At 38.5% G+C, this 13,401-nt stretch overlaps 1 protein-coding gene across 2 annotated transcripts in view; it reads right to left on the bottom strand.

Annotated features, from left to right (window-relative positions):
• The window catches only part of MAGI3 (membrane associated guanylate kinase, WW and PDZ domain containing 3), a 126,109-nt gene that overhangs the window by 42,641 nt on the left and 70,067 nt on the right, over nt 1-13,401 (bottom strand). For both annotated transcript variants that reach the window (XM_053457617.1, XM_053457618.1), the window contains exons 3-7: nt 13,260-13,379; nt 10,896-11,108; nt 9,040-9,211; nt 8,513-8,592; nt 4,415-4,472 (exon numbers count right to left, since the gene is read on the bottom strand). In XM_053457617.1, the coding sequence (XP_053313592.1) occupies nt 4,415-4,472; nt 8,513-8,592; nt 9,040-9,211; nt 10,896-11,108; nt 13,260-13,379 (643 nt within the window). The remainder of the gene's footprint in view (nt 1-4,414; nt 4,473-8,512; nt 8,593-9,039; nt 9,212-10,895; nt 11,109-13,259; nt 13,380-13,401) is intronic.

The raw sequence follows: 13,401 nt of genomic DNA on the forward strand, positions 1-13,401 counted from the left end.
TGGCTTTAATATCACCCCCCAAAAAAACTGCGCGACAGGAGCTTCATGGAAGCCTCGCATCACCATGTACAGTGCCAAGCGTTGGATCTTGTGATGTGTGAAGCACGGCACTACTGGACTCTGGAGGAGTGGAAATGTGTTCTGTGGAGTGATGAACCCCGCTGGGTTTGGCAGATGCCAGGAGGACGTTACTTGCCTGACTGCACTGTGGCAACTGGGAAATTGTTTTTTTGTTTTTTTTTTGGTTGGACTAGGCCCCTTACTCCCAGTGAAGGGAAATCCTACATCCAAGTACAAAATGTAACAAAAGAGAAGCCCCTTATACTATAGGCAGACGAGGGAAGAGATGTCAGAGTATATGCACGCTTAAAATGCCTGCTCTTTCATGCAGTGGCATAACAGCAGCAGTTATTTACCAAAGTGATTGCAAGGTGTACAGATACCTTCATAACCTCACTTAGCCTTCATCACGCTGTAAAGTGATTGAATGGCTACATACTGTATATTTCTGTCTGGGCTTTGCGTTCCATACGGCGGGTGCACAGAGAAAGAGGCAAATATCCCAGAAATGTTGGTGCATTTGTGTCTTAGTGAATAAAATATGTGGCATACGTGCTCTTTAAGATTTTACTGCTGGCATTTAATCTTTTGTGCTGTTCTACAGTCTGCTTTTTCCATTTTTCTGACTCCTAACTTATGCATACATTTGTCCACTTATGAAAATAAACACACATTGAACATTTTATAAATAGTTATATATACATGCAGATATTCTATAACTTTAAGATTTCAGTCTCCCTTTTCCCCCCCACGGGACATGGCTAAATCTGAATTTATTAAAGGAACAGCCTGTGACCTTTAAATAAGCCACAACTGTCTCTTAATTTCAGAACATGGCAATAAAGACAAAGCCCAGGGTAAAATGAATGCTAATGGACTCTCAAAGTGCATTAACAGAAAATCTCAGTTAATGTTTGCCTGGAACCATTTGGAACTTCACTCTGCTGGGTTGTGAGCTAGCTTCACTTTATATGTTACAATATAACGGTAAATTAAGTGGTATGGTTATAGCTAATACTAGGGGAGAAAACACAAAACACTTGCGGTGCTTTTTAATTTACCTAATTTTAATCTTGAAGCTCCCATTTGCAACATCGAGGGTATAATTGTGGAAAATGTCATAATAGACCTATTCTAAGAAAAGGTGCGACTTGGGCAAACAAGGCAACTTGAACAAATATCACTAGTTCAGGTTTTACTCGTGTGGCAGGCCAAATAACCGGCTTTATGCTGTCTGTGCAGCACATAAAGCTAATACAGGTTGGATCTTCAGCGTTTCTGTCGAAACCATTGAGGATGACCTCTAAATGAACCCTTTCTTCTACTTTTTAATGGAGTTAGACACCAGGCCAAAAACCAGCACCAAAAAACAGAAAACCAAATGGGTATTTATTCACAAAACCTTAAACTGCACTGTTTCATGAGACCAAACCTAATATGGGTGTTGGAGCCCTACCTACATTCCCGTATGTTCCAAAGAGAACCGATAGCAGTACTGCCAACATAAATTGCATGCACCATTACAGGATGATAGGCACACATTCTCTAACTCTTAGAGTTTTATGGGTCCGGCAATTCAACTGTTGATCTATCAGAGATATCTTTTTTTTTCTTCTATCTTGTCTTCCCCTTTATGTAGAAATGTAAAAGTGGTAGGGCCACAGTGGCAACCAGATACATAGTTTTCCTCTTCTTGGACTGGAGTCCCCATATAAGCCTAAGGAGCACCAGTTTTTCTAGAGGGGGCTGTAAGGCATTTTTTTATTGATGATCTGTATCATACAGAATGTCACAATGAAGCTTTTACAGAGGATGATGGTTACTGAAGATGGAGTTTGTTACCTGGTATCATGCAAAATGCCTATGTTTAAGGGGAAACAAGGCATACTAGTCAAAGAAGAGAAAATATAGTTTTTCTTAAACCACATCATGCCATAAAGATTATCTGGAATCCAGGCTTAGACGAACATTCAAGCAGGTCATGTCAAAAGATGCCAGATGTCCTGTCCTGCGCGTCATAAAATCCTACAGGGGACAAGGGTCACAGAGGGGAAGCAGCACATAGCATCTTCAGTTATGATTTGAGAAATATGGTTAAGTTTCCATAACAGAATCAGAACATGAAGATGTTCTGTGTGCTGACAGTGTGACCTCCAGAATGCTATGTTACAAGGTAGGAGAGAGTTAAAGAGGTTCTAAGAAGTAAGAATAGGTCACCTAGCCATCAGGTTGATTGGGGTGTTTGGTACCTGTACACTTGTAATAACCCATACTATGTTCTATGGCTAACACTGTACAACGCTATAACAATTTCCTGGAACATGACAAGAGACTTAACATCTCGAGATTCCCATAGATTGTTTTATGTAAGTTTTATGTGTTTTACACTTGTTTATTTTTATAATGTTTTTTTATACTCTATAGGTATTTTTATACGTTTAACAGAACTTGGTGGTGGCAGCGAATAAAGTTCTTGGGTCGGGGGTGAAAAGGTATGAAGTTAAGGTAGTTAATTGCTCTGGTAGAGCGGCTAGTGAGCCCACAGGCTGTTTTTTTTTACAGTTAACCCTTTGCCCCCTTAACATCATGGTGAGAGCCAGCAAGGCAGTGGCTTCTGCTCCTGCTGCTGCTGTTGTGTTAAAGGGGCTTCCGTGATCTTTGGTAATAGTGACTGACCATATTGGCAATAATAGCAGGTCACACGGTCAATGGAAAAGCACAAAAGCCTACTTCATGGTCAGTAGTGGCATTTACATAGCACCTCCCATATGACCAGGTATTCTCAGACTGGTTTAGACCACGGCTGGAGAGACTTCAGTCATGGTTTGATCATTCAACTGGAATGAGACGGGTAACAAAAAAGATCCAGAACTCTTGCAGATACCCAGGACCTATAGGGCTGCGGAGTCTACTGTGGCCAGAAGGTATATTTCTGGTAACTGTAAGCTTGTTAAGGTTTTATTTCTAATGTAACTAAAATGTATGTCTTCGTATTCATTTTGTTTGTGTAAACTGTAAAGTTGTAATTACCCTATCGCTATATTACTTTAACATTATGATGTATATCACTCTATGTTGCAAGTGTATGTATTTTATTATCCATATGTTCCACCAAAATGCCTTTTTAAATATTATTGTAGTGGCACAATTAGTTCTGCTGCAATTAAGCAATTAGACAATATATTAGACAATTGTATACCAATGACTAGAGTATACTTTGAGCTAGTTGTGCATACCATGCAAGAAATGGGCAGTAAAAATACAAAAAGAAAAACATTGGTATGTTATTTAAATGGGCCATCAGAACATGCATTTACTCCATATTATACATATGCTAATTAACCCCTTTCTTGTCTTGAAATTCCTTATTTCCCAGGAACCCTCCAATCAGGAAGGAGATTGCGTGTGCATTATGGGATGAGATGATCTTTATAAAGAAACACGTACTGTGATGACAGATAAGAACCATGTGGTCATTCCAGTCTGCCTGCCAACAGTCCTTGGTTCCATCTCAGATTCAGGATAGCCATACGCCTATTCAATACATGTTTAATTCGCTATACTGTGTTTGTTTCTATCACTTCTGCTGGGAGGATGTCACACTTACCTACCACCCTCTCAGTAAAGTTAAACTTCCCTAGTTACATCTAAGCCTCTGAACCTCTACTTGTAGATTGGGACCTCTTGCTCTAATAATTCTCTCCTTTTAAATAAAGGTCCCTCCTTTACTTTCTGTATCCCTTTATTTATATAATTGTTTCTATTGCATCTCCTCTCTCTTTGCTTCTTCCAGAGCTATACGTATTAAGACATCTTTCCTGCAAACCTCTGAACGCTCTCCAGAATGTCAATATCCTTCTGGGGAAGCTTTTAGCTTGAACATTTATGCATGCGTTCATAAACCAACGGCAGGCCTGCATTATCAATACTCTGTTTGCAATCCAAACCCGATATCTATCATCCAAAGGCCCATGGTTCTACTGGCAATTTAGCATAACTAAAATAAAGCCGTTTTATGTGAAAAGTCTATATTTTGCAGTTCTAATACACATTTCACCACACACAGACCACAAAATTATTTTTCCAATAGCGTATGTGATAATTTTACCCTACATTGGCTTCACCATGCAGTTTGTAAGAAGATAGATAAGCACAGACATGAAATCAGATTTCAACTTAATGGACGTGGACAAATGAAGACAATGAAAACAAAGTTCGATCTCCTTGCCGCTTGTTATATTTTTTCATCATCAAAATGAATGATTCGTTTTAGCCAAGTTGCCAGCTTGCTTGGCGCTGTGATCTATTACATTGTTTTTCTTTTGCAAAACAAGCAATATTTTGATTTACTCACTCGACATAATAGGTCCCATACTGTGGATCTTCTATCTTCTCCCAACCATAGGGAAGTTCTACAATTGGGGAAACAAAATATATATATATATATAAAACAGTGGATGTGGCAGAAATAGAAGAGTACTTTGGATAATGATACATAGAATTCTGTAGACATAATCTGGCAGTTTCCAGCCACTGACATCACGCACCATGGTCACATAATACATATAATGCATGCATCAGAGTTTTTTTTCCAAAAATACTTTGCCCAGGTTAAAAAGTGCTACTTTATGCCGGTTTTTCGGGATGGGTGATTTTTTTTATGCATGCATTGACAGGACTGGGAGTTTAATTGGAGGCCCTGACCAGCAGTTGAAGATCGCCGCAGCTTTTCCATTGTCATTTATTTATAACTTAAACACAAAAGTATCCGGTGTTATAATCTAAATCTCTTTTTTTTTTTTTTTAAACCGATTCATAAAATGCCAGCCTTTACTAGGCCATGGAGATTACTGGCAAATTCCATTACTGGTGCCACCAGTTTTGTTAGCCCATGCCTGGCTTGCTTACATCACTTTTTCTTATGTTCTTTTGTAAAACTATATTTTTGTACGGACATTACAAGTACGCTGTGCTTTCTTACAGTGATAATGTATGTGGTGGGATAAATGTATGGTAAGCCAAGTGAAGGGCAGGACTTTCTGATCATAAGTGACTCTCTTAAGAATAAATAGCTTGTTTGTTGTGCATTACGCTGCTAGCTAACAAGCAGTCTGTGGTCCCTCCGATAGACTGCTACTAATTATTAAATACAGATAAGCAGAACGTGACACGTATCCTGCTGGCTGAGCACAATGAATCATCGTGTACTTCATCTCTTTGAAGATTTCTCTCTCACCGCCTTGGGTTGCTTCTGCTTAAGTGTACATGATGTTCTCGCACAGCTGGGCAGGAATGCTAATTTCAGAGAGGAAATTACATAAACTACAGCAAGGAGTTGAGCCGCGATACAGTGATCTCAAACGGTACAGTAGCAAACCAGATCTGAAATACTGACCTGCTTGTGGCTTTTAACATGGGGAAAGCTGGAAAGTAACTCGCTGGTTGGTTTAGTGATTGACCCAAGTTCTATTGAGCAAGTACAAAGGGAGAAGTGGGATAGTTGACGTCATTTTAAGGCCAACGCATGACAATGTGTATTTGCCGGTATATCAAATGACGCAGGGTATGCATTGTATAGGAAATGTTGCTATATTCAACTACAGAACTCCTAAACTCCTCATCTTTCAGTGGAGTCAGTCTGCCCAGCAGCCTAGAGCACCAGCACCATAATAGGGTCCCATCTGGGTTATTCTTTAACCTTGCCATAATGGGTGTGTATAAGTGGTAGTCCATGTGCATGCATGGCTACCTAATGCTGCTATCTGACAGACATCTGGAATCAGCCCCCCAGGAAAAAGAACAATTATCATTTCCAGGTGGCTGAAAGAACCAATCTGCACCCACCAAAGAAAGCAAGGTAACAAAAAGTAAGAAATCACATAACATGGAGGAATAACTATCCGATTATGGTGAACGGGAAGTGAAGAGGGATGTTCTTTTGGTATACACATACACTATTGTTTAAAAGTTTGTTGTCACTAAGAAATGTCCTAGTTTTTGAAAGAAAAGCAAATTTTGTCCATTAAAATGACATCAAATGAATCAGAAATACAGTGTAGCCTTTGTTAATGTTGTAAACGACTATTGTAGCTGGAAACAGCTGATTTTTAATGGAATATCTACAGATGCCCTTTATCATCAACCATCGCTCCAGTGTTCCAATAGCACATTGCGTTAGATAATCAAAGGTTAAAAGGATCATTTTATTTATTTAGAAAGTGTTTTGCCGCTCTCATTTCTCGTTTGAAAGAAAATATGGTTTTTTAGCTGAGTAATTCATGTTAATACAGGGTTAATTTGTCAAAAATGCAAAACCAGTTTAAAAACACACATTCAGACAAACACTCACGCAGGCACTCAGCAATAACAAAGACACCCAGACACTCACACCAACACTACTAGACACCCAAGCACACATACTAAACATACCCAAATACACACACATGCACACATACCCAGATACTCAAATTAACACAACCATACCCACAGTAACATACCCAAAGATACATGTTCACAGACTAGCATATCCAGACACAAACACACACTAACATACCCAGATAAACACACTAACATATCCAAACACATATATTTAACAAACCCAGACGCACACACTATCACACCCAGACAAAAACATGTTAAACTAAAATACCCACATACACTTATATACCCACCACACACAAACCAGACACACAAGCATACCCAGACAAAGACACTTTAACACACACATGTATTTCAGGTGTTTCAATTAGACTCATTGCCACAGGTGTATAAAATCAAGCACCTAGCCATGCAGTCTGAAATGCGAAGAGCTCAGTGAATTCAAGCGTGGTACTGTGATAGGATGCCACCTTTGCTATAATTCAGTTTGTGAAATTTCATCCCAGCTAGATATTCAACGGTTAACCGTAAGTGGTATGATTGGAAAGTGGAAGCTTAAGAAGAAGCAACTCAACCACAACCAACCTGTGGTGATTCATGGCCCAACTGATAAGGATCCTTAGTTATAGGAATTCCATTCCTAGCTTAAGTGGAGGGGTTTCCATCACCTTTACCCTACCACGTCTTTTGTTATCGGCAGATCAAAGAAGGTAATTATTTCTTGGAAAAAGAATGTGTTATATAATTGGTCATTTGGCCACATGGGTAATGTTTAATACAAATATTTGAAAAGATTTAGGGGCAATGCCGAGACCTCAAAGAAGAACTCCACATTTTACTCTCATTGGAACAACATCGTAAGATACCATCTGGACTTAAGGAGTTTCCACAGGCCTGCTTATTGATGAAACTTGAGGGTCCTGTGTTTAAGTCCCATTGTTATTAAGAACTGTTTGCCTGTTTTGTTTTTCTTTTGTATGTCTTATGTGTTATTGTAACTTTGGCACTGTGCAGGATTTGTCTTTTTGTTATTAAAATATTAATAATCCAAATCCGTCTTTGGGCTCTAGTATTGATATCCACAAACCCTAAGAGAGGATAATACGTTACCAAATTATTTTTTTCTAATTTCTAGAGGATATATATATATGTTGTTTGCCCGGGGTGGGTTGATATATATATATATATATATATACACATAGAGGGATAGATATTTTAATTCGGATATCTCACGAATCCAGTATCAAAATCGTGAGTCGTGGCAGACTACCTGGGGGGATACAGGCAGGATTTAGGGGTTAATTTGGTATAATTTATGTCTTGTTAAGGGGTGACGTTAGTAAATCCAGAGACTTTGTGCCATTAACCCCTTCAAGCCCACACCCTCCACACCGTCACGGCTTGGCAAGTAGTCCTGACCTTGACAGACACACCCAGACATAAAAGCAAACCCAAACAAAGACATAGTCACACACAGACACACACACACATGCATCCTTGCAAAGCCTCAGCCTGTCTTTGATGCAGTTCGCTCAGTGAGCTGCCACACTACTCCAGCAAAGTCATGCAATGCGGCGTTGCATGACGCCTCCGAACCCAACATACCAGTTTCTATATACACTGAATGGGTTTAAGTATTAACTCCAAAATGACACATGGGGTTTTGAATCAAAGCCAATTAACCTTTTTTTTTGTCAATTGTTCACACAAAGGAAGAGGGAATCAAGGGAAGTAGATGTTTAAGGCAGGTAGGTGCTGATATAAGATTCTAAAATTAACAGGACAGGGAAATGATGGAATATGATTCTGCCCTTAACATGCAGCCCTTAGGAGGGGGAGAAGGGTGCACTTAAATTGAAGATATTCGCCAGAAGACTATCTATCAACACCTACTATGCCCTCATCTCAGTGGCCCATGCAGGAGGGTGAGATGGAGAGTATAATTATGTTTTGCTACTTTGCTTAAAAAGTAAGAACACGATAGCTAAATACTGTATAAATGTCAGTGTGCCATATGTTAATGATGACTTTGCTTTGAATACATTTGTATGCCTCTTTACAGCCTTCACATTACCTCCATCGTCACAATCTTCTGGTGCTTTGGCTTTCTTGCAGAGTCGAGGATCTAGCCATGTAGTGGTTTTGGTGTTGTGGCTGAAAAAAGAAGGACAGCAAATCTGACACAATTGAAGAGCAAAGAACAAATATATTTATTAAAGAGCAAAGAACAAATATATTTAACAGGCAATTACTGCATAGTTTTCAAGAAGCTAATAACTTCAGTAACAAAGGATCCGCATCCTAAAATCTAAAACGCAAGGGAGACTGTAGGAAAGAGGTACATGGAAGAGGACTACATAGCATTCATACCTACATCTGTCCTCCATGCATCTATGATGACCTTGACCCTTTGCACACAATAAAAGGATGACCAACTCCTGGGCAAGTTAAACATGGAAGATCTATAGGAAACTAATGAAATGTCCCCAAATGTACTTCAAGAATATAACTTTTCCCTGGAATTGGTGATGTTGTTGCTTGTAGTACAACTTATCAAATCAATTCTCAATGTCATGGTGAGTTGTGTGTATGTGGGCTTACTCAATAAAGTAGATCATTCCAGCCTCGGTGTAGGCCATCTCCCAGTTCTTGGGCAGAGGTTCCAGGTTTTCTTCTCGAGTCAAGTAATTCCTGAAGTCCATGTTGCTGTTGGTCTGGTTGTAACTTGGAACAACCTTCCCCCATTCTGTGGGTTCCTGTCTGTCCCTATGTTCTGGAATAAATAACAGTCACACTGTGGGGTCAGTCATCTATAGGTCAAACATAATCACTTTGTATTTACTTTGAATGTTTAAAACTGAATTTTAGCAATTATATTGTAAATCTTTATACTATATCCACAGCATTTTGGTAAGAATCATCACTCATATCTTGGCCCTGTCCTAATCTTAGTAGTTTGTCAATTGTTGGCCAAGCCAATGTAATTAATGCTGTAGACATGTCAATTTCAAGCTCACATGTTAATTTCTGAACTGAGGTGCCAGGGGAATACATAAAACTGGTTCTGCTGACTAGAGATGGGAAAGTAACCTGGAAGCAATTTACTTTACCAAGGAAAATAATATAGTATGTGCAGATTGGCTATAATATATATATATATATATATATATATATATATATATATACATACACACACACACACACACATTTTGGGTTTGAGGACGGTTATCTTTCATTTTATATTTCTTCTGATTTATGTAGTGTTTTTTTCCAATATATCCTTAAATACAATGATGCAGATTAAGGCAAACAAACAGAATGGGATTACCCCAGTAATTCTTGAATCACTTTTAAATGTGTATGTATGACAAAGCAATAAGAATTGGTATTTAAATGAAAAAATAGTAAATTTTAATAATGATTCTGGTAAAAGGGGTTTATTTAAAGGAAAATGATTGGTAATTCCCAGGGTCACATTAATAGTTATATCCACATAAAAAATAAGATCATGGCAAATTTGTGTCAACAGCCAAAACTATTATTTTGAATCATTTGGAAGTAATGTATTTTGTGTTGCCATAAAACTAGCAGCTTGCTGACTATATTTCAACACTATGTAGGAGGTGAGAGTAGGATCTCACCCTATTGAGTGTGCCTTGACGTGGCAGGTGAGCTTAATTATGCTTTGGCCAATTCATATAACCAAAACCTCTCATTTATATTATGTTTATATATTTGTTGCCAACTTTATTAGGGTAAGAAGCGCAGACAGTTTTTGTTTCTTGTATATATTTCAACATTTGTCTGCAGCAGCAAAAAGCACCTGGACATCTATGTGCTATGAAGTAATAGCAAACCATGTTCATTTGCATGTAGCAACACCCTCATTATTTAGAAAGACAAAATTCAAAAATGCCTCTATGTAAACTTTTCTATGGTTAATATTATGAGCTTAACTTTTATCTTTGTGATGAAATTTAGAAGACAAACTCTGGTGCTCTGATCTTTCTCACTCCATGTTTGCTGGTACAAACCTGAGTAACTTGTGCTCAAATACATGTGAGCGCTTTTGCAACATGCCTGTTGTCAAAGGCAGGGCTGGTTAAAACCCAGAGACTACGGCTCTAATATTTTGGACTATCATAGAGTGATAACTACGGACATTCCTACCTCGATCCTACACGTTTATATATGGCTTCTATACGGATATGTTATGGGGTTTCTCTAAAACTAGAGGTTATTTGGTTTAAAAGAAATCAGAGGTTATGTATACACACCAACTCTGGTGCAAAGCTTAAACGTTTGTCTTAACACCATAGCAACCAATTGGATGTTCTTGCTGATTGGATCATTCCACTGGCTGTTGGATCAGGCAATAACAGCACTTTAGTAGCTTTGCTCTATAACTATATATATATATATATATATATATATCCATCCATTATATTTTGTCTCACCTGCGCTTCCACTGCTGCCATTAACAGCCTCTCTCTCCTCCTCGTCTTCCTCCTCAGGAAGGGAGGAATCTGTTCGCTGCATCTTGCTGACAGACGTGGTTCGTTTTCTTTGAGTTTCTGGGACAAAGTCACTATCAAACAATACCTGATCTACCGGATCAGGCTGAAAAGGGCTTGGTTCAGCTGGAGGCTTGGGTGTCCCATAGAAATTACCTACATCGGGAATAGGTCATCCTTAGTGTTAATAATAATTATATTAAAGAAAAATAATACACAGACATTAAAATAATGTATAGACAGACACATCAGTTACGTAGTATTAAAGGGATGGTTTAATGTTCCTGACATCTCCATTATAAAGCTGGGGGGGGCAAATGCATATGGCAGGAATCTGTAGAAAAGATGCACCTTCACAGCGTACTGAATAACATATTGCAAATTGTACCACTCAAGAAAATTTGAGGCTATCCTGAAGAAGAGTCTTTTTGAAGTGGTTGACCTTTTTCTGACAACTGATGCTACCTGATTCAATTCGCAAAGCAACCCAGGTTACCGGTGGTGATTCTTATAAGACCCCCTTATGCTAACCTGGTGTTAAAACTAAAATTTGGCACTGGGGAAAACCATAAGAGAAACCCACAAGGGTAAAAGTCCAATGCAAAGACTTTGCCTGCATGAAAGGAATGAACATATGCATTTTATTGCTTGCTTTGTGGCTAATAATCTCGGATGGCTCCTAAAAAACTAGGACCCTTCCACCTTTCTCCTTTCTTTTCGTTCTTGCTCAGGTTTGCTCAAGAGAAATGAAAATAGTGCTGTAGATTTGTCAATAGCACAAAATACCCTGTTAAATTGGATTTTAATTGCGTTCGAAGAAAATCATTTAACAGGACGAGGCAGAACAAAATACCGCATCATGCGTCAACATCCAAGTCTTTTGTGGACAATTACGGAACGTGCAAAGTCGTTGCAAAGCAGAAATGTGATTCTAACACCCAATTCTCATCAAACCTCTAACGCACCTGGTATAACTAGATGGTAAGCCGGCAAGCAGGGTCCCCTTTTCATGGTTCAGTTTGTCAGTGGGAATTGTTTTACTTAATAAATGAAGGAGCACGATAATAATAACTAGCCTTCCTGTCTATTCCATGCATTAACATAGGATGATACTGTAGGTCAACGCGCTGCATGAGCTTGGAATGCTAATTATTCTTGTCCTGTATTAAACTAGATATCGCTGGTGTGCATGCGCACCTCCACTTCTATAGGCTTACATCAATTTTAGAAAAACCTTCTTTTAGTGCTAATGGTTGCATTGGACTGCACAGTGTAACATTTCGGAAGAAGTGACAAATCTGCTCTAAATTATTGTGTATAAAATCACTGAAAAGGCTTCATATGTGACGCTGCCATAAAAGTCATGTTGCTTAGGAAACTCAATGATCCATGTGTTATCACTACAATGTAAATAAAACGATCGCGGAACGGAAAACAGGGGAACATGGAATATTAACGGATAGTAGGCACCAAAATGCCTACTAGGTATTTCTAGATGTTTGACTATTCACAAAGCACAGCTAAGTGTTTATGCCTCTAGCTTTCTTATGTAATGGTAAATTGGTAACACTGTGTAATACTATGTATCGTATTAACTAATCTTGCAGAAAAATAATCCCAGTGGGATAGATTGAAAGGTTGATAAATTACAGATAAGAACTGGACGCTTAGGTATTCTTGTTCATGTGGGAAATAAACAATGCCAGTTTTGGATCTTGATAAAGAAGGTAATTTAGGAGTTTATTTATTAAACCAGTTTGAAGAATCTAAAAAAAGGAGTACCCATAAATCCACTCTCATTAAAAGTTAATCCGGTAACCAGTAGTTAACTTCACAAAAGTAGTACCTATTGTACCAGTTCAATGACCTATATTTCTGTAATTTACTGATTACATTACCATTGTATATTAGCAAAAATACAGAAAAAATACAGAAAATTAAATGTCTGCTTCACTTGTATATTTAAGTGTAATCCCATTGAACAGTGCGGCTGAATATGTTTGTGATATATAAGTCAATAAATAATAATAGTGAAAACTGAAATATATTTTGCATGGACTCCAATGCATTTGCCACTTAATTTAGAACATTATATTTTCTCACGTTCTACCTCTTCTCTTGATTGAAAGCAGGAAACGCATTAAAGTATACTTTCTGCACATGCGCAGTAGCACTTGCTTGGAAATCAATGCGGGCAGCGGCAGCCAACTGCATGTGTGTGCTGGACTTGATGTCAGACATTGCTGTGCTACAGTAATGTACACACAAGTGATCACGGGGATGCGGGCTGTAACGGATTCCACGTACCGTCATATGTTCCACTCTCCAGCAACACTCCACTGTCCTCCAGAGCTTTGAACTGCTCAACAGGAATAAAATTATAATCAACTCCCGGGACTTCTCCATCTCGTGGGGAACGGGTCGTACCTAAAGAGAAAACAAAAATCAA

Source organism: Spea bombifrons, chromosome 2 (genome assembly GCF_027358695.1).
Source record: "Spea bombifrons isolate aSpeBom1 chromosome 2, aSpeBom1.2.pri, whole genome shotgun sequence".
Taxonomy (NCBI): domain Eukaryota; kingdom Metazoa; phylum Chordata; class Amphibia; order Anura; family Pelobatidae; genus Spea; species Spea bombifrons.